Source organism: Marmota marmota, unplaced genomic scaffold (assembly GCF_001458135.2).
Source record: "Marmota marmota marmota unplaced genomic scaffold, marMar, whole genome shotgun sequence".
NCBI lineage: Eukaryota > Metazoa > Chordata > Mammalia > Rodentia > Sciuridae > Marmota > Marmota marmota.
Window position 1 is genome coordinate 9,057,455 of NW_026000130.1, and position 26,459 is coordinate 9,083,913.

Genomic DNA, 26,459 nt, shown 5'->3' on the forward strand with positions numbered 1-26,459 from the left:
TTTGTGTGGGACTCCAGCCCTGGTGGGGGAGCAGTGGGTCAAGGTGCAGTATCTCTGCCTGGAGCAATGAAGCGCTGGGGAAGGATTGGGCCTCTGCACGTGGTAATAAGGTTCCCCGGAGGTCTCAGAGGAGAGAGAGGCAGATACTCTCCTAAGGCATGTGCGTCCAGCCCCATTGCTGCCGTCTGCGAGCGTGGCTTTCTGACACCTCACGGGACCGTGTAGTTGCTATCTTGCTCTTCAGAATTTAGAGCTCCGTGCAGCAAACATGATCAATTAAAGACCCAAATACAACTTGGCTGCATACTTCTAGATAGCTTCTCTGGGCAGGCACAGCATCCCCCAAGGTCCCAGCAAATCTTTACCAGGCTTTGTGACCTATTTAATTGGCTTCTGTCCCTCCTACCCAAAAGAGCACCAAACAGAGAAGCTTCGTCTTGCTAAACCAACTTTTAATATTCATAATCAGCAGGAGACTCAGAGTCATGAGGTTTGGCATCTCCATACAAATCCTATATGTCTGCAAAGTAGCCTGGAGAGGGCAGCTCAGCCAATATGGGGTGAAGAGAATGCCCCTCCTACCAAGCTTCAGGGAATCCTTGTAGAAAAGAACTTCCCTAGCAATGCCTGGCTCCAGCCAGAGGGTCTGGAAGCAATAGTCCCACTGTGGTTGGTGCTTGTCTTCTTGGGCAGTCAGGGTCTACTGAGACCTTCCCAGGTTCTAAGATGGCTCAATAGCTGCCATCATTGAGCTTCAGTAAAAATGAATAACAGCCAATGTGTCCTGCTTCCCAATCAGGGTTCTCTGTGTGTCCAGAGTACAATGTTTCTTGGAGAAATTGGGTGGAGCGGGGTGTGGATACTGAATACCCACTAAACACTGAAGCTAAACACAGGAGGCTGGGTGAAGGTAGGAGCAGCTGCATATCCATAGGGGAAGCCAGCAGAGCTCACTGTCAGCGTCAGCTGCTGGCCTGCAGAAGAGAGAAGCCCAGAGTGAGAAGACCTCCTGATGCCCAGGTTGGGGTTTCTCTCCTGGCTGCCACTTGAGCCAGAGGCCCAAGAAGCAGGGTTGCTAGGATCAACCCTGACCACCTAGAGCTTGAGGCATGGGGAGAGCAGAAGTCTGGGATCAAAGAGGGTGGGAGTGTTGCTGTGGGGCTGGCCAGGCTAGAAGGCAAGCTGGTCCTCATATTGGACACTTACGTAGCTCAATCGGCTGGCTCTCATTCATGACCATCAAAATCTAAAAAAACCAGATTGATATTAATAGTGAGTGCATACGCTGTCTTGGGAGGACACACTGGAGCCCAGCTGGTATGCTATGTGCTCATACCACCTAGGAAGGCCTGTTAGCTCTGCAGTACAGTCAGGACCCAACAGCTTTTCCAGTCTGCTAAGACAGCCAGGCCATCTCTAGCAGGTTCTCAGGTGCAAAGCCACTCCTAGCACAAGCCAGCAGCAGCCATACACTCAGGGCCAAACAGGGCAGGACACAGCAGGGTAACACCCTAATCATAAGGCACGTGCATTCAGAGCAGAGAAGATTGCTATGCCAAAATTCCTGGACACTGCCCTTTACACCTAGAAACTACTGAAGCCCTTACTGCCCCCCAAATATCCATCCATCCATATCTCTATCTGAAACCAAACTAGGGCAGGGCAGCATGAATCCCCACCCTAGTGTGCTACCTACCAAACACAAGTGGGGCAGGCTCCCCCACATGCTCCTCATGCTTGTGCAGACTCTCCAAGGCATCTAGTTTGTCCACCTGCAAGAGGCAGGAGCATGTGAGCACCCATACAATAGAGTACAGTCCCGCTTCTAGGTGAACATGGGACAGAAGACCTGACACAGGAACTTCCAGGAAACTTGGAGCTGAGGATGTGCAGAACAGCCAAAGTGGCTCACTCCATACCCTACTCTGCAGGAAGGCCATAATGAGGTGAAGCCTGGGGATTGGGGCTGAGACAGAGCATCTGGAACAGCTCTGGTGAAGCCCCAGCTGCTGTTCCAGCCTAGCTGCTTTGTGGTGGACTTGTGGCCCCCAGGTACACTGTAGCAGTGGCTAGTAGTCATAGGCTGCGAGTGTGGCCTGGCTCATAAGGGCTGAGTCTTCCTCTGGACACAGGGACAGCACTGCTTATGAACCTGCAGGGCTGGGGTAGTGTGCTGTGACTGCCTGCCCCTCCTATCCAATAGAGAGAGCATGTGGTCTTCAAGAGACCAGTCACCTGAAACCTGGGACACTCCATCTGTGAGACACTGAGGACAAGCTGCATCCTTACTCTTCTATGAAGTGCTATTACATGCTGCCCCTGTGCAGTAGTCATAGGCTGGGAACAGAATGAAGTGGTGCAGAAGGGACTGTCAGAGGTGTGCGCACTGTTCTAATGGGGACAATAGCAACTGTGCATCTAGAATCCCCCAAACCAGGTGTGGAGTAAAAATGAAGATAATTTTTCCCCTATGAGCTTGGGTCTGGGAAGATCAGGCCAGGCGTCCTGATAACGCCTTCCTGCAGCAAACCAGGACCTAGATGAGGCATTATGGCCCATAGGCTGTCCTCTTTGCTGGCAGTTTGCAAAAATCTGAGCTGGGACTGTACCTACTTCCACCCAGACAGTATTTGGAGGGTTGCAGAGGGATAGCCTACAAGTTTCCTAGATGAGCTGGCAGGCCCCAACCTAGTTCTTCAGTCAAGAGGGGTTGTGGCCTTCTTTTTAAATTTTTTTAACTATTTTTATTAGTTGTTGATGAATTTTAAAATTTTATTTATTTGTATGTGGTGCTGAGAATTGAACCCAGTGCTTCACACATGCTTGGCAAGCACTCTGCCACTGAGCCACAACCCCAGCCCAGTTGTGGTCTTCTTGTCTGGGTCCTTCACCATTATGGCACTGCCATGTTGCCTCTGTGGGACTGCAGCTCAGGCCAAGAACAAGCCCATGTCTATACCCCCACACGTCTGTTGAGGAGACCCCTTGTGGGACCCTCCTCTCTTTACCATAGCAGGCACCTTGTCTGGCAGAAACAGGGGCAGGCATCACAGTAGCCACTATCTCCTAGGTATAATGGTGGTATCTGGAAACCATGGACCAACACTGGGTTACCTATGTGGCCACAGTGCTGTCTGAGTTGACAGTGGCTGCCAAAACAAACACCATCATCCAAAATAGACAGAAAACATGCTCCTGAAAATCCTTGGGGATTTCCCCTGTGGTGGGGAAACCAGGGACCCTTGTAAACTCAACCAATCTGTGTCCTCTGGCTGCTAAAGCCACATAGTCGGGGTTGCCATCCCTCACCCCTCAAAGATAATGAAGCCTCACCCAGGCAGGCTATCCAGACAGGACTAAGTTACATTCTCTGCAGTGAAATGATGGCCCTAAATGGCCTTTGGAGTGGCCCTCACCAAGGGCTGGACAATCCCGGAGGCTCTGTAGGCAGCCGGCAGCCTTGCAAATCCTTGCAGGTCAAAGCTAGCAGCACAGGCTATATCTTTCCAGCTTACACTAACCCAGGATCCCCATATTACCTTGTACCATGGCAAGAAATTTTAACAGGAGTGGCTTTAGGGTATCTACCTGGCTTGAAGCAGGTTTGGTGCATAGGTACAAGGGCAAGAAGGTGGTACTGAGAAACTTTCCACAGTTTTAGAAACAACTGGAAGAGACAACACAAGTCTCTAAACACAGGCTAAAGCTGGGTCCCAAACAGGCACTCCTAGGACTTGGTACTCAGAAAAAATTTCAAAATCAGACACTGACCTGAAGAGGTAGGTGAAGTCATCCCTGCACAGCTGTTGGAAGGAGTTAACATGTGGTAATATTCCTATCAAGTGCTCAGCATAAGGGGGTCATCACCAATGAGGTCACCAATAGCTGCATCCCCAGACTCCACTAGATGCTGAGAGGAGACAGCCTAGCCTATGTGCATCCCAATAAGCTGTGTGCTGAAGGGGAGCCAGTACTACCAGTTGGTGCCTCACTGATAAAGCCCAAGGTGAGTACACCTTCCTGCTCCCTAGCAGTGTACTTTGCTGTAGTTTCCCAGGCAAGGTCTGCAGAACAGCTTCTGGGAATAAGAAGTGCTTAGTTCTACCCAATGCTTCCCACAGTGATTTTCTAGAGCAGGGTGCTATTGGGAAAAAAAACTACTTGCACATAGAGGAAACAGACCATTCCCGAAGGCAGGCCAGGGCTAGGGGTGGGCAACTGGCCTCAAATGGGCCCACCACCAGGGCCAAATGGGCCCTATAGGCCCAGGGTCAGGTTACCACCAGGGATAGGCTATGCCAGGGAGGCACAGCATAGTCATTACTTACTTTGTTAAGGAACTCTCTCATCACCTGAATGAAGTAAGGCATAGCAAAATCCATGAGGTTGTGTCTCCAGGCCAGCTCAAGCACCACATCTGGGTGAAGCAGATCATAGCAGGTGAAGAGAGAGGCTGCAAAACACTCCCACTTTCCTTCCTCCAGGAACCACTGTAGCAACTTCTCCGCTAGCTCAGGATCACGCGACTCTGAGGCATGCTGCATGGCATCCTGCAGCCAAAAAAACAAACAAACAAAAACAAACAAACAAACAAAAAGGCACAGCTCAGGTTGTTCTGCATAGGTAGAGGCATTGAGCCTTTAGTCAACTGGGGTGGCAGATGCTGCTCTACAAGGTTCTTCTTTACAGTATAGAATGAGTGTGTACACAACTGAGATGTTCCCTGTGCCTGTTGCCCTTTGATAAGATGAAGGTGCTACCTCAAGGGACTCTAGAGAGGACCAAATGTGGTTTTCTCAAACCTTGCTGAATTGCCTGGAGGTGGCACACACAAGTAGGGCACCCTGGGAGACAGAGGTTCCACCTCAGGGCCAAAGACATAGGTGTAGAGGCAGTGTGCAGGGCTTCTCTAAGGGACCTGCAAGGGGAGGTAGTTGCTTAGACCTATAGCCATGCCTCCATCTGGAGCTCCAACTAATGTGGAACAGCTATAAGGAAATAGCTAGTGTTCAAGAAATACCAATCTGGTTGGGCACAGACACATACACCTGTAATCCCATATCATGAAACAAGTTTGAGGCCAGTCTGCACAATTTAGTGAGACCTTTTCTCAAAATAAAAAGGGCTGGGGGGGTCTGGGGATGTGGCTCAAGCGGTAGCGTGCTCGCCTGGTATGCATGCGGCCCGGGTTCGATCCTCAGCACCACATACAAACAAAGATGTTGTGTCTGCCGAAAACTAAAAAAGGGCTGGGGATGTAGTTCAGCCTGAGTGTCCCTGGGTTCAATCCCCAGTACCACACACATACATAGACACAAAGTGATTTGCTTTTTCCCTCAAAACCCCTAACTGCCATTTCTGTATTTGCAAATGTCTTTGTTTAAAACATTATGTACAAAAGGCCACACACATTATGACAAATTAGTAGGAAACTAGTGCTCTGGTTGCTTCTAGCTGTATGAGCTAGCTTTTCTGACTCCAGCCCAGCCCTTGTGACAGGTGTCACTACTCAGAAATGAAGTCACTTGCCCATGGTCACTCAACCTAATTTGTGGACTGTGCAATTTGATGACAATTTGTAGAGAGGATGGGAAGCAGAGTTGCTGTCCCTGCTTCATGTACCCACTATGGGCTCTAATATAAGCCTCTGAGTTACCTGGAAGACTCCTGAATATATTCTGTGAGCCAGCTCTGGGTAGTAGTCCTCTTTCCCTTCCTCCCAAACAAATTTTCTCCCACCTGCTTGCTGCTTAGTTCAGAGTCCTGCCACAGCCTCCACACCTCCAGGTGCTCGACTGTTACTAAAAGATCAGGACTTTTTTTTTCAAACTCTTTTTAAAATATTTTGGACACAATATCTTTATTTATTTTTATGTGGTGCTGAGGATCGAACCCAGTGCCTCGTGTGTACAAGGCAAGTGCTCTGCCACTGAGCTACAGCCCCACCCCAGGACTTTTTTTTTTTCCTGGCCACAGTTAGCTAAGACTCAAAGTGAAAGCTCCAGGAAGCCTTCAGGCACATGTGTGAGGTCATCTGATGCCAACTTGGTCATAGCCATCAGTCTCCCTGAATGTTTCCTTCTGACTGGTCACTCTCAGGTGGCCTGTCTTCAACCTGCACCTAAAGTCACCTTTCTATTTTCCCTGTTCTATAGGCCTTAGGCATTTTCAGACCCCTTGAACTCTAGACTGAGTTCCTCTAGGTGGCTTCCTAGAGGACTTAAAGGTCCAACGTGGTCCAACAAAGCTGTCAGGCAGTACCCTGCTCCCGCTGCCTGAAACCAGCTGGGGGCTGAGAATAGACCTTCCTCTTCTCATTATCACCCCCAGCCTGCACTACTCTCGAGTAGCTCTTGATCCTTATCCTTGCTGCTGTCTATTTCTCCTTCCAGACTGCTGCTGGTGCTCGACTGACCTTGCCCTGACCCATGACTACAACTTCACTGCTGCAGACTCCAGTTCCTAACTCATAAGTATGTGGAGGGACCCTGTTCCTCCTGCCCTCAGCCCTTATCTGCTTCTCATCTGACCCATCTAACACTGCACATTTCACAGTGGCCAAGCTGACTGCACCCCAATCCTCAAGGGTGCCACTGTTGATCATATTATTATCTAACTCTACCTCTGCCATTTGGAAATACTTTTTCCAGTTGCTCCCTGTCTGGGCATACTGTGATATGGATACTTTCTTCCAGGGGACTTTGGTTCTGCTCAAGAGAAGACTCTTCTAGCACAGCAGTGTTGACACTTGCAGGGGGGCCACTTGTGACTGGGGGCTGTTGAATATGATTTTTGGTCTCTATCTCCTATTAAAGCACTGTGTCCCCAGTTGTGACAAACAAATGCATCTTGGGTAATGTACCAACAAAAAATGTGGAAAAAAACAAAAACAAACAAACAAAAACAAATGCTCCTTGGAGAACAGAATCACAGGTCTTGGGAAGCATGCTTTCCACTTTCTACCTATGGTTTTGTCCTTTCTACCTATGGTTTTGTCTTCTTGGTTCATGTGGCTCTGAGGGGTGGCTTGCTAGAAAAGAAGGACCTCTGGCAGTACTTATACCACTGCTCACTCATCATTGTCTGGGAGGCAAGGAGGCTGCACATTTATGTGTGGCAGGCACCATGGGGACAGAACAGAGTAGGTGAGACAGGCTGGCCAGGATGTGTCTGAGTTCTGTTGTTGCTTTCCAGTAGCTAGCTCCTGGGTACCTTCTGTTTGGTTGTAGAGTTTCTGGAGGGGACCTATCAGCTCTCAGAAAGGATCTTGAGCACTATCACTAAGGGCTAGATGTCATAGCAAGTGGTTCTTCTTTTCTTTCTTTCTTTCTTTTTTTTGGTACTAGGGCTTGGACTCAAGGGCACTTGACCACTGAGCCACAACCCCATCCCTATTTTGTATTTTATTTAGAGACAGGGTCCATTGAGTTGCTTTTGCTGAGGCAGTCTTTGAACTTGTGATCCTCCAGCCTCCTGAGCTGCTGGGATTAGAGGCGTGTGCCACCATATCCTGCTAAGTGCTCACTGTTTTGTTTCTTTTTTGTGGTGCTGGGGATCAAACCCAGGGTCTCATGCGCACTAAGACAAGTGCTTCTTCACCAAAGAAAAATGCAAATGGTCAACAAATACATAAAAAGATGTCCAACATCTCCAGCAATTAGAGAGATGCAAATTAAAACTAGGCTGAGATTTCATTTCAGAATGGTAACAATCAGAATGACAACAATAAATAAACAACAATATTGCAAATTGGTGCAATCACTCTGGAAAGCAGTATGGAGATTCTTCAGAAAACTTGGAATGGAATCTCCATTTGACCCAGTTATCTCATTCCTCGGTATATACCCAAAGGACTTAAGTTTAGCATATAGTGACGCAGCCACATCAATTGTTTATAGCAGCTCAATTCACAATAGCTAAGCTACAGGACCAACCTAGGTACACTTCAACAGATGAATGTATGAAGAATATTATTCAGTCATAAAAATAATGACTTTATAACTTTTGCTGGTAAATGGATGGATATTGAAGACTATCATGCTAAGTGAAATAAGCCAATTCCAAAAAAACAAAGGTCGAATGTTCTCTCTGATATGTGGATGCTAACAGAAAACAAGCAGGGGTTGGGGGAGAGAACAGAAGTTCAGTGGATTAGACAAAGGGAACAAAGGAAAGTTAGGGGGACAGAAATAGGAAAGACAATAGAACGAATCAGACATAACATCCCTATATTCATATATGAATACACCACAATGGAACTCCACATCATGTACAATCACAAGAATGGGACCCAAATTAGAATAAGTTATACGCCATGAATTCATGTCAGGATATACTCTACTGTCCTGTATATCTAAAAACAACAAATAAAATTTAAAAAAGAAAGTAAGTAAGGTCAGATTGTAAAATGAACATGAAACCAGTGAGAGGTGAGACAGAGGAAGCACCAGGGATAAAATAACTAGTAATGGAGGGCCTTAGAAGTCAAGGTAGTTTTAAATATATCTTTATAGTAGTAGAAAGCATTTGAAAGAAAATTATTATATTTTAGAAAGATCATTCTGACAGTCAGCAAGAAAAATGTTTTCTCAGAATATAAACCATGATCAATTGTAAAAGAACTATGGTGAGTCAAAATAGTTATTTTTTTTTAGTTGTTGATGGACCATTATCTTATTTATTTACTTACTTGTGGTGCTGAGAATTGAACCCAGTGTCTCATAACTGCTAGGCAAGCATTCTACCACTGAGCCACAACCCCAGCCCCAGTAGCTGGGTTTTTAAAAAAATTAGACATGAAACAGAACAGAGTATATTCTACAAAAGAGCATAAGAAGTCTTGTTTTGCTGGGCATGGTGGTATACACTTGCAATCCTAGCAGTTTGGGAGGATGAGGCAGGAGGATCGAAAGTTCAAAGCGAGCCTCAGCAACTTAGCAAGGCCCTAAGCAACTTAGTGAGACCCTGTCTCAAAATAAAAAATAAAAAGACTGGGGGTGTGGTTCGGTGTTTAAGCATTCCTGGAAAGCAGTATGGAGATCCCGCTGCCCCCCCCCCCAAACAAAAACAAAAACAAAAACAAAAAAACAAGTGCTCTACCTCTGAGCTATATCCCTAGCCCAGGGCTAAATATCATGAAACAATCTAAAACACTGGAGATGACAACTTAGGATGAAGCTCAACATGATCCTGACATCAAGGATCACATGCCTTAATGGAGTCAGAGCTCAGGTGCCATGAAAACAAAAGCCTGGGCAAGTGGTGGATACTGTCTGAGCACACTGGGAAAATGCTAAGGAGCACCCAAGGACAACTCTGAGGAGTAAGAGCCTTAGTCAAGCTTATCACCTGCTGGGTTGCTCCCAGGGTTTCCTGGCACACAGAACCCTTGGAAATAAGTTCATCTACACCACTCCACTTTGCCCTACTGGGGAGATGTTCAGGCCAACCAGAGGATGGCAATGCCTTCATGCCTGATTAGCAGGTACCTGGACTTAGAGTTTGAGAGAGGTCCTGAACCACCTCTCACTGGAAAAAACAAATGTTTTGAATTTAATTTTAATTTAGGTTTAATTTCTCAAATTTTGATAAGTAGATAACAACAACAACAAAAACAAACAAACAAAAAAGAATCCTACCATAATATGTTTGGGCTGCTGGAAATGAATCAACTCCATAAGACTCTGCAAGAACCTTTAATCCAAATAATTTCTAAGAAGTTCTAGATTCTTCTTAATTCTCATCCCATGCTCTAAAACTGAGTTCCTTCACCACCGACAAGGATCTCCTGGTGAAGTTCAGGCCCCGGTCTCTGGGAGAGGTCTGAAGTGTGAACCCTTTAATCCCCAATCCATAAAGCATCAGTGAGGTGGCCAGGGCAAATGAGGGAGGGAACAGTTGTGTGCGGTGACCAACCTTATAGAGATGGTCCTTCTTGCAGAGTTCCACACTCTGGGCCCACCGATTGTTGCCCTTGTAAAGATAGGCTGCTATGCGCCTAAATTCGATCATCTGGTGCTTCTCTAGCCGTTGAGCCAGGCTGATGTTGTCAAAGTTGTCATAGGCATAGATAGATGCCCTCAAGCCCTAGGAAGACAGCTTTTTCATGAGAGAGGAGACACTATGACACAGGCTACCTGCACAGTGAGCAGGCACCAGGAATTACTTTGTGGTGGTTGCTGCTACCATAGCCTGAGAAAGGTCCCTGCCCATATATCCACTAGTGCCTGATGGGGGCCCCCACACCCTCAACCTGCTATGAGAACAGACTGGCAGGTACAGGGAGAAGCCCACTGGCTCCTGAGCTGCTTCTTCCACACCAACCTGATAATCTTCCTCTTCAGTCAGCAGATGGTTGAGTGCTTCATTCACATTTTTGTTGTTGTGGTTCTGGACTGAACACAGGTAAGGCTTCACTAGGGGCAACTGGCCTGCCTGATAAGTTGGAGAAAATGGTTGAGACACTCAGCCACACTCATCACAGAGACCCTGGAAGGGGTTGCCTGGGACATACTAATGAAGTGGAAGTGGGTGTGGGCTCTGCAGAGCCAGAGAGCACTTTCTTAACAACTAGGATCAACAGGTCCTACATACACAAAGAGATCATTGGGTTACTCAGTCAATACTATTTCATCTGTGGACACAGGTTTGGAATGCAAGCCTGTGTCTGAAACCTAAAGCAGTTTGATAAATGGAATTTTGAAACTGGTTGGGGATCAATTTCAAAACTTATTTACAAAGGTGCTACCCTTTAGACAGCCTAGGCAGAGCTAGCTCAATATAATTATTTAGCTAGCTCTGAATATTTATTTCTCATAATTTGTATAAGTGGCATGTTCCCTATTCTATTTCTCTCAAATTACTAGAGAAATTGTTGTTGTTATTGTTATTTCAGTACTGGGGATTGAACCCAGGGTCTCACATGTGCTAGACAGATGCTCTACCACTAAGCTACATCCCCAGCCCCAATACATTCTTCTCTGGACAATGGGATTTAGCCAACTCACCTTTGAAAAGAAACTGACTGTCCGGGTATGGTCCAGCCGGGGTGAAAGCACCAATAGCAGGTCATTAATGAGCAGAGGCTTATAGTCCAAATAGAACTGTAGGGCTTTATAATAGAGCTCAATGTTGGCAACCTGGGGAGGGGGACAGCCCAAGGTCATTCCCTGCCCTGCCTCCCAATATCCTGGTCCACTGGGCCGCCTTCTGTTTTTTAATCAAATGCCACTTGACTATTGAGGCCTGTCATGACACCCCTAGGACCGAACTGCCTCAGATCTACCAACTCCCATCTCTGCAGTACTATTCTATTTAGTACTTGTCATTAGATACTCTGCATTCCTGTTTCCTGCCTTACTCAAGCACCTATGCAATTACCTGACACAGGTCTGGTACTCAACCAATACTTGTTAAGTGCATGAAAGAAGTATAATAAGATGAAATAAACTTAGACATAAAAAACAAGCAACAAGGGCTGGGGATGTGGCTCAAATGGTAGCGCGCTTGCCTGGCATGCATGCGGCCCGGGTTCGATCCTCAGCACCACATACAAACAAAGATGTTGTGTCCGCCGAAAACTTAAAAATAAATATTAAAATTCTCTCTCTCTCTCTAAAAAAAACAAACAAGCAACAAAATTCTTTTATTCAATCAGATGCCCTCAGCTCTTCCTGAGCTATAAGTAAGCCAGTAGCATGTCTTATTACATCTCCAGTACTTTTGAGCTGGATGGTGTGTCAATCAGACCTTGGGTGAGCCTTGGGAAGACCCTGCACCTCCAGGAAGGCTTGTCTTTCCAGACTTCAAGGTCTGGCCAGGCTTCTGTGTCTCTTGGCTCTTTCCCACTGGTCACTTGCTACTCTCCTGCTGGCTGGCTTCACTCAATGACTTGAGAACTACAGCAATGATGTCCATGGCCTGCCTACAGCTCTACTACTCAGAAAGCAAGGTAATTCTTATGCTCCACAAGGGTATGAGCCAAGCCAGCAAGATGAACATATCTGTGTGAGTGAAAAGGGATCTGAGGGTATACATGGGGTGTGACCAGAGCTATAGCTACACTGGGGGCAGGGTGAGCACTATGGAAGCCTCTAGAAATGCAGGGTTTAAGTGACTGAGCAGCTATGTGGGGCCTAGAGGGGAAGCCCCTTTATGTTTACTGACAACTTTAGCCTCTCTTTCTTTTCCTCCTCTGACCTTTCCCTCTTATGTTAGAGCACTTGCTGTCACCAGGCTCCAATGTTCCTAATACCAGCTTCATAGATGCAGAGCAGTGACCAAGCATTGTTGCAAAGCTTTTCCTGTATACTGGCTGGCCCCCAACAGCTCTGGAACTTGTCATCCTTCCAGGCTGGCCCTTTCACTCAGAAGCACAGAGGCCAGATCAGAGGGGTCTCATCTAGTCATCTAATAAGCAGAAGGAGTGCCAGAGATGTCACAAATCCTGGACATCATCTCTACTGTGCCTTAGATCCCCAGTGGGATGGGGCACTATTTCTGTTTTGTAGAAAAGAAAACAAAGGCTTAGAAATTTTGTCATGAATTCTAGGGTGATTGGCTGGTGTGCTCTGGGGTCTTAATGACAGTATTCATTACTTGTAAGAAGCACCTAATGTATGCAGCATCTACTGTATACTGACCCCTTTATGGGGAGAAATCACTATGTTCATTTCATCAATGGGATAATTCAGGTCCACAACAATGATATTTCTTTTTTTTGGGGGGGGGGTACCAGGGATTGAACTCAGGGGTACTTGACCAGTGAGCCACATTCCCAGTCCTATTTTATATTTTATTTAGAAACAGGGTGTCATGAGTTGCTAAGCACCTTGCCATTGCTGAGGCTGGCTTTGAACTTGTGATCTTCCTGTCTCTGCTTTCCAAAGCCACTGGGATTACAGGCTTGTGCCACTGTACCCAGCTTCTTCTTCTTCTTCTATTTTTTTTTTTAGTTGTAGATCAACACAATACATTTACTTATTTATTTTTTATGTGGTGCTGAGGATCGAAACCAGTGCCTCACATGTGCCAGGCAAGTGCTCTACCACTGAGCTACAACCACAGCCCCAACATTTCTTTTTTAAATTTTTTTTTAAAAATATATATATATATTTTAGTTGTCAAAGGATCTTTTATTAATTTATTTATATGCGGCACTGAGGATTGAACCAAGGGCCTCACTCAAGCCAGACAAGCACTCTACCATTGAACCACAACCCCCATTTCATTTTCTTTAAAAAAATTTTTTTAGTTGTAGATGAACATAATACCTTTATTTATTTTTATATGGTGCTAAGCATTGAACCCAGTGCCTCACACATGCTAGGCAAGTGCTCTACCACTGAGCTATAACAGTAATGACATTTCTGCTTCACAGTTAAGTTAGTGAATGGTGGAAACAGAATGCCAACCCTATATATGTCAACAAGTTCCCTACTTGGCCTGCCACTGCCTAGCCAGGTGCCACACGGACTCAACAGCATACCTTCTTCATATGCTCAGAATGAAGACTAAATGTTACCCTTCTATTGGGTCCCTACACAGGTATGTGTCCTTTTCCTCTAACTGGGGATGATGTCTCTGTATCTCTTGTCCTTTACATATGAGCTGATGTGACATGTCTCTTATACATCAGAGTATGGCAGAAGCTTTTGTGTATCATCACACAAAGAAAAGCCTTGACTGTCAGCCCTACAGGTGGCAGATGAGAGAGATTGCTTCCCTGCTTAATAGGCCTCATCTGTTCTACACTGTTATGTACACTAAGACACAGAAAGGACTGCCGCTTCAAGTCGTTTTTAAAATGCACCCTGGTATCTAAGAAGTTAAACTTTGTATAAGTACAAAGAATTGATTAGGTGTGGATTTTCCAGCATGTTGACATATCTACCTGGGATGGACCATAGTAATGGGTGACCTGCTTGTCCTCTACTAGAAACCTGCAGAATGTACTCAGGGTGAGATACCCTACCAGAGGTCGCCAACTTCATATGCTACCCTACCCTACATACAAGATAACATGGATATCCTCCTCCACCAAGAACCTAACATGTGGCTTGGTGTTTGACCTTGTTGATGATTCTTCCTTTAGACAGTTCCCAGGAGGCACAGAGACCTCACTTGGCAGCCATCTTGCCACCCATGCCCATCACAGATAGCTGCCTATTGAAAAGAAGGTGCATAAGAGAGGCAATAGCTGTGAGGGGCTGCTGTGCCATCCTGCTCCTTAATCCAAGAATGGCAAGACTAAGATGAAGTTAGGATGCTTCCTTTTGCTGACAGATAGTAGAGGGGAGAGGGTAGTGAGCCAATTATTTACTCCAAAACACTGGGGCAAAATGGAGATGCTCAGTGCAAAAGGCCTGGGGACTTGCTGGATATGGTGGTATGTGCCTGTAATCCCAGCTACTTGGGAGGCTGAGACAGGAGAATTGAAAGTTCAAGGCCATCCTGGATAATTGAGTAAGACCCCGCCTCAAGTTAAGAAAGAAAAGAAAAAAGTTTTTGGGGTTTCATGGGCTCAGTAGTAAAAGATGTGTGTGAGGCTCTGGATTCTATCCCCACTAAAATACTGTGTGTGCACACACACGACTGATGATGGTCAATTTCTTCCCTTTTATCCCCTTCTCCTAACTTGTGGGCAGAGCCAAGCAGAGAAAGAGAGGTCCTGAGGTTAGATCCACTCAGAAACCAGAAATGTGTAATAATAGCTTGTTTGATGCTAACACCCAAACATGATAACTCCTGACAGCTGTGATGGCTGGTAAGAGAAGTTCTGAGACCTTGTTTAGCTTAATGAGGTTGTAGGACCACCCTGGGATGGTCCCTCCACTAAGGGCATTTCCTGTGCCTCTAACAGGGCTGTCAGAAAAAAACATTAAAAAAAAATAGAAAATGGAGGCTGACAAGGTGTGAAGCAGAGCCCTGAGTTGACAGAGCAGAAAAACGAGTAGATTAAGGTCTGCATACTGACTTGACCCTGTCTACAGCCCAGCTGGGTGGCCCTAGCCTGTAATCTGTCCTTCCTGAGCATCAGTTCCCTTCATGTAGATGGAATTACCACCATTCACCCAGATGATGGTGCAATGCACGTGTAACAAACACACATAGGTGGGGTGGGCTGGGGAGCATACTCTGGTGTCGACATACCCTCTCCCCACCAGAACAGGGCCTGGCAGAGGCAAGTAGTTGCCAGAGCTCTGTAACCCACTTACCTTGGCAATGAAGTCCTTGAACTGACCTTCTTTCCAAGATTCAGTGGGGTGACTCATCATGGTGAGAACAGCATTGTCATATTCCTCATACTTGTCATAGAGGAACACCAGCTCTGCCCAGAGGTGTGCCTGCTCTGCAGCCTTCAGCACCTGAATGGGGAGGGCATGGCAGGGATCAATTTGCACTACTCAAAGATGTGACCAGAACTATGGGAAGGACACAGGTACCTTTGGGATGTTGACACGGGACCAGAAGAGCTCCAGGTGCTCTGGCATCTTCTGAGGCTTGAATTTGGAGTACAAAATGGCCAGCTCAGTGAACATGCCCATGTGGGCCCTCTCCAGGCCCAGGGCTGCTTCTAGTAGGGACATGAGCTCCTCAAAGTATCCTCGATCCTGGCAGATCAATAGCCACACTTGGGTCAGAGGTATTACACACCTGCCTGCAGACACCCTCCATCCACAGTCCATACCAAAGTGTGGTCCATGCCAAATGTGATAACTGTGTGATCTCACAGAGGTACTAGTACAAACTACATCATTTTACTTAGCAACTGTCTGGGTCATATAACAATTACCAATCTTTAGATGCAGACCACCTCACTATAATTCTCAAGTTTAAGTTCAAATTAGGGTTACCATTTTAATGAAAAGAATTATGAAAAAAAAAACCAGAAATGGGGATAACAGGATCTGAGAATGATTCTTTGTAATCTCTCTACACAATGTACTTTGTGTGTGTGTGTGTGTGTGTGTGTGTGTGTGTTTGAGACAATGTCTCACTAAGTTGCCCAGCTTGGCTTCAAATTTGTGATCCTCCTGCCTCAGCCTTCCAAGTAGCTGGGTGGGATTACAGGTGTAATCCAGCACGTGTACTCCTGACTATAACAAGTCAACTCCACTCTCCATTCAGAAGAGCAACCCACTGTTCTCTCAGTCATGTGACTATGTCTTTAATTATGATGGCTATCCCTTTGCATTCAGCCCCAACTCCCTCTGCCATCCTCCCAGACAAGACCATCTATCAGTCTGGAGCATCTGGAGTACTGGAGAAACACCCCTTCATCCAGACAACACATGTTGTCTCCCTGTACATCTATAACCACAGACCTGGAAAGGATTCATACTTGAGGCAACTCATACCTCTCCTCCACCCTAGGACACCCTCCATGACCACTCTCAAAGATATCCTTTCTTGATAGTGGCACCCATAGTTATACTCTATAGGCACCCTGCCTGTATCTCATCTAGCATCCACCAACTGCTACAGGCCCTACCGTTTGCACATCAAGGCCACTGCTCCAGCAACTTTCTCCTTTCTCTTCTGCATTAACTCTCCTTTACACAACTGTCCTCCAGCAAACATCCTGCTAATTGTCCTGTCCTAAAACATTCGTATTTTGAAACTTTGTCCCCTGCCAAATATCACCTCGCTTTCTACTCTCTTTTGCAGCAAAATCTATTCAAAAGACTTGTTCCTGTCTCTCCTGGCTCTTTCTAGCATCTCTAGTCAGGTCTGATCTTGTTCCTAGGATTCAAGGTGACCAGTGACCTCCCAGCTCAGCTTCCTAGTCTGTCTGTTCTCCTTGAGCTGGCCAGAGGCCCCTCCAGGCTACTTTTTACTCAGTAAGTGGGGAATGAGGCTCAAGTCCCAGGGAAGTTGTAATTGCTTGAACAAAGTCTGCCTTCACTATAACCACACCTGGTGTGACTGGACATCTCTAGGAACCCCACCAGTAGATCCAACTCAACAAGAGGATGGCGCCTACTAACCACTCGACAGCAGAGTTTATCTGCAATGTGAACACTGACTTGCCTGCCAAGGGTCACAAGGGTCACCTCTGCCTTGTGGTCCCCTTCTTGAATGTACCTGTCCCTCGGGCATCAGATAATCTCAACCCCTATGGGTTGCACATAGTGGCTGTGCCACAACCTGCCCAGTACTCCATGCCCAGTTTTCCATGGGGCATCCCATTGTGCAAGCCACTGTCTGGGCTTTAAAAAACCCCAGGACACAAAAGAAGAGAAAGGACATAAGAAATTTAGTGGGACATCAACCAGCGTGAGGCCCAGGTGGGCTAACAAGCCACTCTGAACTTCATATACTAAAAAAGGAACTGCACATTATTTAGAGTGTTAGGTATCACTCATCATCAGCATCCCTTGCAGGGATACTATGGCTAGAGTTGACTCATCAATGCTGCCTTACCTGGTAATAGTATATTAACTCCTCTAGCTCATCTGCATGAATGATGATGTGAAGGCTACACAGCTGTGCAAGGTGGAACTCCTGCCCATCCACACAGGCAAAGCATACCTAGGGGAAGGTCAGCGTGAGCATTTCTAAGACAAGACCTGGCACTACAACAGTTGCATGCAACTTGAAATGCAGAAATACTAGTGAAGGGTCTTTTTTAAGCAAATGGAAGATTCTGAACAATATTTCTATAAAATGACCTGAATGAGACTGGGAGGAAAAAAAATTACATCAACAATCTGTAGGCCAAGGGGTGTTCTGGACTATGGAAACAGAAGAGCTCATGGCGTTACTGCCCAAGTCCTGAGATGTAGAGATTTGTTTAGGTGACAGTTATGCTGGAATTTCAGGTATGTACAGCTCAAGAATAATTATTATCTGAGTGCTATCTGTAGGGAGTTGCTTGCTATAATAATTTAACTATAAAACTGTTCTATGCACTGTACTGTATGTATACTTTAGGATAACAAGAATTAAGTCAAGGATGCCCTTGTGCAGAGGGGCTCTTGAACTGTGCTGCTTCTTTTTATTATTGTAGTTGTGTATGAACAGAATGGCTTTATTTGTTTATTTTTATGCTGTGCTAAGGATCAAAAGCAGTGCCTCACATGTGCCATGCAAATCCTCTGCTACTGAGTTACAGCCCCAGCCTGAGCTCTGTTTCTTTAGAGGCTGAATAACTCTGTACTGAAACTAGAAATGGGCTTGCTATGGTTTCCCTACTTCCCTTATCTTCTGAAGACAGCACATGTTCTCATGGTAGATAAAAAAGAACATGCAAATGTAATAATCATAGAACCCAATTGTTAACTTGAAATAATCTTTGGCCCATTATTTTCTAGTGTGATATATACACTTAGTACCCTACTAAATCTCTTATGCACCCAATGGAATTACATTGTACACTCTGATCAACAACACATTTCTCATGTTATTGGAAACATCTTTTCCCATGACTGGGGTTTGAACTCAGGGAAATGCTACCATTGAGCTTCACTCCCAGTCATTTATTTTATTTATTTTGAGACAGAGCCTTACTAAGCTGCCAAGGCTGACCTCAAACTTGCAAACTTCCTACCTTGGCTTCCAGAGTAGCTTGGATTACAGGCATGTACCACCACATTTAGTTCTGCTTATTCATTTTGAATAGCAAAATAGAGTCACAACATATATACTACTTAACCAAGGCCTTGATATTGGACATTGAAGTTGATTTTAATCTTTTATTAAGCAATGCTTCAGAGATTAACTGAAGTTTATCTCTTTCACATCTCTTTACAAAGTTTTGTATACTTAAAGATGATTCTGATATTAACAGCATCTCAAGACAACTTGCCCTACCAATTTGCCAAGAAAGACTAAGAATGTCACTACTAATGTGGTACCAAGAATTCAAAAAGTGTCATAATATACTCATAACACTGAAATGTCATACTATTAAGATGCCTTCTGGGGACTGATTGGTCTGAGATGGAGTTCTTCAGGGACTTTTGCTTCCCACCATAAATGCTAGCTTATGAATTTCTCTGAGCTGTCCCAGAGGACTGAAATTCTCTTTTGAACAGGAGGCAGTACCCAAACTCATCCTACTTGGTAGAACAGTGTGGAGTATAACAGGAAGGACAAGGAGAGAATGCTTGTCAGACTAACATTCTTCTGGAGACTTCCAACAGCTTACCTCTTTCCATGTCTCAGTGCTGTTGGCCTTGTGGCTGCTGTCCACTGCTGCCTGATACTCACCCAGGTGGACCAAAGCGGAAGCCAGGCGGGCAAAGTTAGAAATATTGTTATATAGCAGTTTGGCAGCCTCATACATCCCTTCCTCATAACAGCGGTCTCCAACCTGCAGATGATTGGGAACTTTACTAAGATGTTCTTATATGGAAAGATTTCCCCAGTTCCCTTACTCTCCCTGCCCCCATATTAGAAATTGAACCCAGGGCTTTGTGCATATTAAGCTACATCCTCAGACCCCCAGAATTGGTTTTTAAGTTCCTACATAAGGCAGAGTTATTTTTCTGTTTACTTCGGAGGTAAGTATCTTTCTTATCACCCAGAGCACCCAAAAGGTAAAAAAAAAAAAAATCCTCCTAGTCCCTATAAACCCTCCCTTTTCTCATGGGGCAGCCTCTGCCTGCGAGTTCCTATGTTACTATGTGTTCCAGCACCTCTCAGGCCCTGGATGTTACCTCCTACACCTGTACCCCACTGGCCTGGATTGAGGTATATTCCTTGCTGCTCCAGGTTCTTCCCTTCCTTGCTACTAAAAACTGCTGAGAAACTTGTGTCAGAATCACCCACTAGTCCTCATTCCTGCTGCCATTTATATATCCTCTTTGTTCCTTAATACATTCTTTGACTTCCTCTGTGCTGAGGACCTTGTCTTCCTCATGATAGCATCCCATCACTTCCATGGCCATTCCCTAACCCTTATACAGTCACCCTGTGAACTCCTGTCACAGGTTCACACACTCTGCCCAGAACTGACTCCTGTCCAGCACACTGTCCCAAGCACTTCAGATTCACCAGTCCAGTGACTCCACTAACTTCCCACTGTCCCTTCTGCCCTCCTTGACTGTGCCACCTTATGCTGGCAGCTTGTAGTCAAGTTTGTGGTTCTTGGCATTTACCCTCAACATTCTTAGTTGTTTTCCATTCTGTGTAGAGCCAACTTTTTTCACATTCTACACTTGGGAATACTGAGCTATACAGAGAGAGCTGAAGCTCAAAGTGTTGATGGGTCTCCCTTGCTCCCTTCCTTCCTTCATTTATTTATTAATTCATTTTTGTGGTACTGGAAATTGAACCCAGAGGTGCTCTACCATTAAGCTATATCCCCAGCCCTTTTTATTTCTGAGATAGGGACACTAAGTTGCTGAGGCTGACCTTAAACTCACAATTCTGATTATAGGCAAGTGCTACGGTGCCCAGCCTACAGGTCTCTTTGAATTCATGACCATGAAACTCAGACAAATTCATAATATTATAACTCTCCTTCCTTCCATGTCTTTTCTCTTGGTCAATCACTTCATATCTTCTCTTCTCAAACCTCCACAGTTCCTCAGTGGAGCCAGTTCCTGGCTTCCTATTTTCTGAAAAAACAGAAATCATCAGAAGAGCCCTGCTGCAGTACCATGCCTATGGCTATCCACCTCACATGCCACCACAACCTCATCTGCCATCACAACTGATGCACTTGACTCCTGACCTCTTCTGTTCCTCATCAGGGTCCCAAGGTCCCAGAAACCCGCATCAGTATCAACTTCTATAAAAAACAACTCCTGTGAGTTTAAGGAACCACCGTTCCTTCCCCTAACTTGAAAGAAAACAAATCCTACTCATTTGGCCTTACCTTATTGGATGGCTGCCATTGTTTCTAACCTTCAGAACAACATTTTTCAGGAGAGCTGTCTACATGTCTACTCCCCTCAGTCTCTTGTCCCTGACTCTGTGACAGGGACATTGATCCCCCAGAAAATGGTCCTGTTCCTCTGGCCACTTTTCATTCTACTTCTCCCTGCTGCTAGGTTTTGAGGTGTCCTAACTTCTGCTGTGGCCCATTGCACCTCACACCATACCCCCACTGCCATGCTCTCCTACAGGCAGTGACTTTGAGTATTGTTTGTATACTGCAGGCTGCCACATGTACGTCTTTGGTCTGGACTTCTAATAAATCTAACTCTTCCAGCCAGCTATACAGATCCATGTGGCATCTAGTAGAGATCAGATTATTCAAGCCCTTACTTTCCCAAGGCAGTCTTTATACTGCTTGCCTCAGAAAGCACAAGCCCTTATGCTACCAAAACTTGGACTCACCCTTGCTTTATTCTTCTCACACCAAGTTGTTGGCAAATCCTGTCAACTCTTCCTCTGAGACATATCCAGAGGTGAAATATGCTTTGCCACTCACTTTGACCACATTCTGGGTGCTGTCACCATCAACTCCTGTTAGCATTCTATCTAGAGCAGATCGTGTGCCTCCTTTGCTTGAAATCTGTCACTCTCACCCAGAGGAAAGCCAGAGTCCCAACTTGCAGAGGCCAAAAAATGCTTCCCTACTGTGTCTGCTGTTTTGGCTCTAAGGCTCCAGTCACCCTGACCATCTTCATACTGCTACTGCACATACCCAAACACTCCATGAGAAATCCCTGAACTTACTCTGTGCTCTAACCCCCCTTTCTCACCACCACAAAGGGATGATGACTCAGCCCCTACCAAGGGGACCTAACACTAGAATACCCATCCAGCTGCTCCACCTCATTTTTCCCTTTTATACTTACCATTTAATATGTAATAATGTATTTTTATACATTTATTTATTTATTTTTATGTGGTGCTGAGAATGGAACCCAGGGCCTCACATGTGCAAGCGCTCTACCACTGAGCCACAACTCTAGCCCTATAATAATGTCTTAATGGGAGCAGAAATTTGATTATTATTTTCATTGTTTCATTTACAGCTCTGTGCCCTGGCACAGAGCAAAAAGTCAATAACAGTATGTTGAATAAATATTTTCCTTTGTGCTTTCTTCTACTGCATACATGCTTAAAAACTCCCTTTTAATGCAAAGATTCAAATAAATATTTTTAAAATTTTTGTCAAGGAACATACTTTTCCTTTTCAATATTTCATATGGATTGTTATTTTGGATATAGAATTATATGATGAACTTCAAATCCCTTTCAAAACATTAACCTAATTTTCAACAACTAGTTAGTTAGAATTTATTTTGAAATTTAAAGTCTACTTTTGTGTTATTTCAATGAACTATGTACAATCTTTCAAGAAAAGGACTATACCCAAAGGACCTAAAAATAGCATATTACAGGGACACAGCCACATCAATGTTTATAGCAGCACAATTCACAACAGCTAAACTGTGGAGCCAACCTAGATGTCCTTCACTGGATGAATGGATAAAAAAAATGTGGCATTTATACACAATGGAATATTACTCAGCAATAAAAAAGAATAAGATCATGACATTTGCAGGGAAATGGATGGCATTATAGAAGATTATGCTAAGTGAAGTTAGCCAATCCCCAAAAAAACAAATGTGTAATGTCTTCTCTGATATAAGGGGGGTGACTCAAAAAGGGGTTGGGAGGGAGAGCAAGAAAGGAAGATTACCTCTAGATAGGGAATAGGGGTGGGAGGGAAAGGGAGGGAGAAGGGGAATAGCATGGATGGTGAAAGGAGACTCTCATCATTATACAAAATACATGTATGAAGATGTGAATTTGGTGTCAACATACCTTATATATAATCAGATATATGATAAATTATTGTATAATGGTGTATTAAGAAATGTAATGCAAAATAAATTTTAAAAATCATTAAAAAAGGATACTGTAATTGCTGTACAGAATATATTTTCTTTCTTTTTTTTAGGTATTTATGGAACCCATAGGCACTCTATCTTGAGATAGAGTCTTGCTTCATTGCCTAGGCTATCCTTGAACTTGTGATCCTTCTGTCTCAATCTCCTGAGTGGCTGGGATTACAGGTGTGTGTGCCACCACACCTGGTTTAGCATACATGTTCATTATCCCTTCATCTCTCTATCACTTTGCAGGATTAATATTTTACCTTTGTGGAAGATTATAATTATTTACATCTTTCATTTAGTGTTCTTTTTAAAAATTTGGTTAGGGTTTATTTAAACATTTTGATTTTATTTCATTTAAAAAGGAATACTTTTTCCCCATTAGGTCATCTGACATATGATAATGTTATTTTCAACATGTATCATTTATGTATCCAGATTATTAGTTATGAGTGAGCCAGATCATCTTGTTTTTTCGGGTAAACAGAATAGCTGAAAGTAAGTCCTAACATCTCTTCTTCTGAGGGCCATTCTGATGTGTATAGCTAAGTGCAAGTCAAATGCCCTGGGTCTTAATATCTATAACAATGACAGTAACAAGTTACTATGTAGCTTATTTTTTTAAAAAAAATTTTAGTTGTCAAAGGGACCTTCATTTGTATTTATTTATTTATATGTGGTGCTGAGAATCAAACCCAGTGCCTCACACATGCTAGGCAAGTGCTCTACCACTGGGCTGAGACCTCAGTTCCTCTGTGGCTTATTCTGCACCATCAAAAATCTATATCACAAGCCAGGCGCAGTGGTGCCTGCCTATAATCCCAGTGGCTAGGGAGGCTGAGACAAGAGGATCTTGAGTTCAAAGCCAGCCTCAGCAAAAGTGAGGTGCTAAGCAACTCAGTGAGACCCTGTCTCTAAATAAAAACAAAATAGGGCTGGGGATATGGCTCAATGGTTGAGTGCCCCTGAATTCAATCTCTGGTACCTTCCCACCAAAAAAAAAAAAAAAAAGAAAAAAAACTACATCACAGCAGAGGGTGGGTGTGGGCAGTGGCCTATGACTGTAATCCCAGGCTGAGACAGGAGGATTGAGAGTTCAAAGCCAGCCTCAGCAACTTAGGCCCTAAGAAATTTAGTGAGACCCTGTCTCAAAAAATAAAAAGGGCTAAGGATGTAGCTCAGTGGTAAATTGCCCCTGGGTTAAATCCCCAGTATCCTCTGCCTCCAGAAAAGAATCTACATCACTCTAAGGAGCATTCCCCTGACCTAATTTTGGCTGCAGAAGTTCATGGTCCCCAGGAGGCACATCCTACCTGCTGGATGTTGGCATTGTTGGGTGCATTAATGCAATCTTCTAGCTCAGACAGACGGCTGGTTTTAGCCAATGCAAAAATAAGTTCAGTCTCTATATAGGATGCACGGCTGTTTTTCCTAGCCATCTGCAGGAATTTCACTAGATCCTCCCAGTTGTCTAAGGACAGAGAGCAAAGTCAGGTTAACTCATATTTTATGTTTAAAATTTTTTTATGGCAAGTTGTTTTAATTAAGAACTTAAAGCCAAAATTTAAAAAGACTTTATGTAGCATTTATTTAAAAAAAATACTGGACTCTCAAGAAAAAAACAAGTTTTAGATTTTTCCAATATGGAAGGCAGCTTGAAACTATCTCACTGATTTGCGATATGTTCCAAGAATTAGGAACATAATTACAACCACATCAGTTCCCAATAAGAAAAAAGTAGAAACTCAAATTTTACAACTTTTAAAATTCATAGGCTCAACAGGAAGCTGCCACCCTTTAAAAGAGAGAAGACTGATCTCAATCATCAAGGACTTGGACATAGGAGGATCCACAACTGCTTACACTCAGTGATTCATTGTTCATATCATAAATTCCTTATAAAATCTTGTTCATTTGTCTTCTACTTAGAAAGAAGCGGGAGGGAATTGTTCAATATGCCTTCCAGATTCACTTCTGCCTGGTTTTCAGTGGTAAGTGCACAAATACAAGTATGTTTTTGAGGATTCTGGCTGCTCATAGGCTGGAGGGAGTGGGCTCCAGGTGCTACGCTCCCAGCTATCTTTCTGATATTGTTACTGGGTTGGGTGGATGAAACTGGCTAAGCCATGGCTTTACAGAAGTCTGAACACCAGCTACACTGTTGTGGAATGAAGCTAGTTTGTGTTCTAAGAACCACTGCACTTCAAAGATCCAGAGTGAAAAACCAAGGCATGCTCAGCTTCATGTCCAACACCAGCTTTCCATTCATGCCTGCAGATGCTAAGCTGGAGGCCAAGCACCTTGATCATCCCTTCCAGGACAGTCCTTGCTGCATGAACAGGCCTATAATTTGATGGAAATGAGCTTCTGTGAAGACTGCTTTCCACTATAAAGGCAAACACACTAAAGGAAGCAGCACTGTTGTATAGCTGTGCCTGCTCACGCTCCACCGCACTCTTAGTAAGGTACAGGTAAGACTGGCCAGGAATCAAAAACTGACGTATTCAACCTAATGCATGAATATTGCACATATCAAGACTTTAAGTTCTGTAGAAGAAAGAGCAGTTAAAGTGGAGTGGGCAATGTCTCTAATGGTGTCTTCCATTGTCCCCACTCCAAGGGCCTATTCTCAATTCATTACATGTGATTTCAGATTACAATTCTACATGTTCTGCCAGCTATTACAGAAGAACCTAGAGTCAAAGAACCTAGAGTCCACGGTAGGTGCATAAAGTGGTTGTACCTTACATGGTCTAAAAAAAAAAAACCTGTAATTAAAAAGATGTGACACTGACTCAAAAGAAACTTCATTACTACCCTAAACACACAGTGAACTAACATTTCATTCACTGGAATATATTTTAACTATTAAATTATTAAGTGCCTAGATGACCATTCACAGAGAAGAGATGGCTTTGCCTAGCCCAGGAAACCACAATTTACTGTAAGGTGATGTGAACTGAAATATAAACAGTCTTTAACTTTTCAGTAGCCATTGACTGTCCTAGGTCCTCTACACATGGACCCAAGGTCATGGTTGAGTGCTGCTTACTTGGTACTCTTTCACAAAGGGAACCACTTGTACCTCAGTAAACACAAGTCTAGTGGATCAATATATTATCCACAGGTATGTATGATTATAATGTGCCAATTAAAAAAGAAAGAAAAAAAAAACCCAAGTCTAGTTGACCTCAGAGGCCAGATGCATGGCCCCTAGGACTGGTAACACCTCCCACCTCTACCAGCCAAAGCTGGAGGGAAACCTCTAGCCGTTTAAAGGTATCTGGTACCTCAAAAATGAAGACACTCTGAAACAACTCTTACAAGAATAACGGGTTGGGCTGGGGTTGTGGCTCAGTGGTAGAGTGCTTGCTTAGCATTTGTGAGGCACTGGGTTCAATCCTCAGCACCACATAAAAAAATAACTAAATAAAATAAAGTTATCAAAAAATCTTTTTTAAAAAAAGGAATAACAGGGTCTGGGGGCTTGTCTTCACAAGCAACTAAGTGTTATGGCTTCAACATTCTGCTCTACTGCTGAGGTAGGTGACAAAATTCATCCGCACAATAGACTTCTGGCTGTTCCAGACCTTGTGTGATGGATGGTCTCTGTCCTTTTCAGTGTTCATGGACAATCTTGTCCCTTGGTCAACTTTTTAG

The 26,459-nt window shown here is 44.3% G+C and overlaps 2 protein-coding genes across 6 annotated transcripts in view; both read right to left on the reverse strand.

Moving 5' to 3' along the window:
* Slc25a1 (solute carrier family 25 member 1) overlaps window positions 1–305 on the reverse strand; it is a 3,177-nt gene extending 2,872 nt beyond the window's left edge. Inside the window, exons 1-2 of the mRNA XM_015500396.2 lie at window positions 296–305; window positions 1–123 (exon numbers count right to left, since the gene is read on the reverse strand). The exon at window positions 1–123 is cut by the window's left edge and continues 186 nt beyond it. Of these exons, the coding sequence (XP_015355882.2) occupies window positions 1–123; window positions 296–305 (133 nt within the window). The remainder of the gene's footprint in view (window positions 124–295) is intronic.
* Window positions 306–431: 126 nt separating this feature from the next.
* The window catches only part of Cltcl1 (clathrin heavy chain like 1), a 101,278-nt gene continuing 75,250 nt past the window's right edge, over window positions 432–26,459 (reverse strand). The window contains exons 22-33 of one of the 5 annotated variants that reach the window (XM_015500398.2): window positions 24,113–24,270; window positions 19,151–19,315; window positions 17,425–17,532; window positions 15,444–15,611; window positions 15,216–15,365; window positions 11,007–11,138; window positions 10,324–10,434; window positions 9,916–10,086; window positions 4,329–4,550; window positions 1,697–1,772; window positions 1,207–1,246; window positions 432–974 (exon numbers count right to left, since the gene is read on the reverse strand). In XM_015500398.2, the coding sequence (XP_015355884.1) occupies window positions 1,227–1,246; window positions 1,697–1,772; window positions 4,329–4,550; window positions 9,916–10,086; window positions 10,324–10,434; window positions 11,007–11,138; window positions 15,216–15,365; window positions 15,444–15,611; window positions 17,425–17,532; window positions 19,151–19,315; window positions 24,113–24,270 (1,481 nt within the window). In that variant the 3' untranslated portion in view covers window positions 432–974; window positions 1,207–1,226. The remainder of the gene's footprint in view (window positions 975–1,206; window positions 1,247–1,696; window positions 1,773–4,328; window positions 4,551–9,915; window positions 10,087–10,323; window positions 10,435–11,006; window positions 11,139–15,215; window positions 15,366–15,443; window positions 15,612–17,424; window positions 17,533–19,150; window positions 19,316–24,112; window positions 24,271–26,459) is intronic. The other 4 variants (XM_048785129.1, XM_048785127.1, XM_048785128.1 and 1 more) reach the window with 4 other exon arrangements.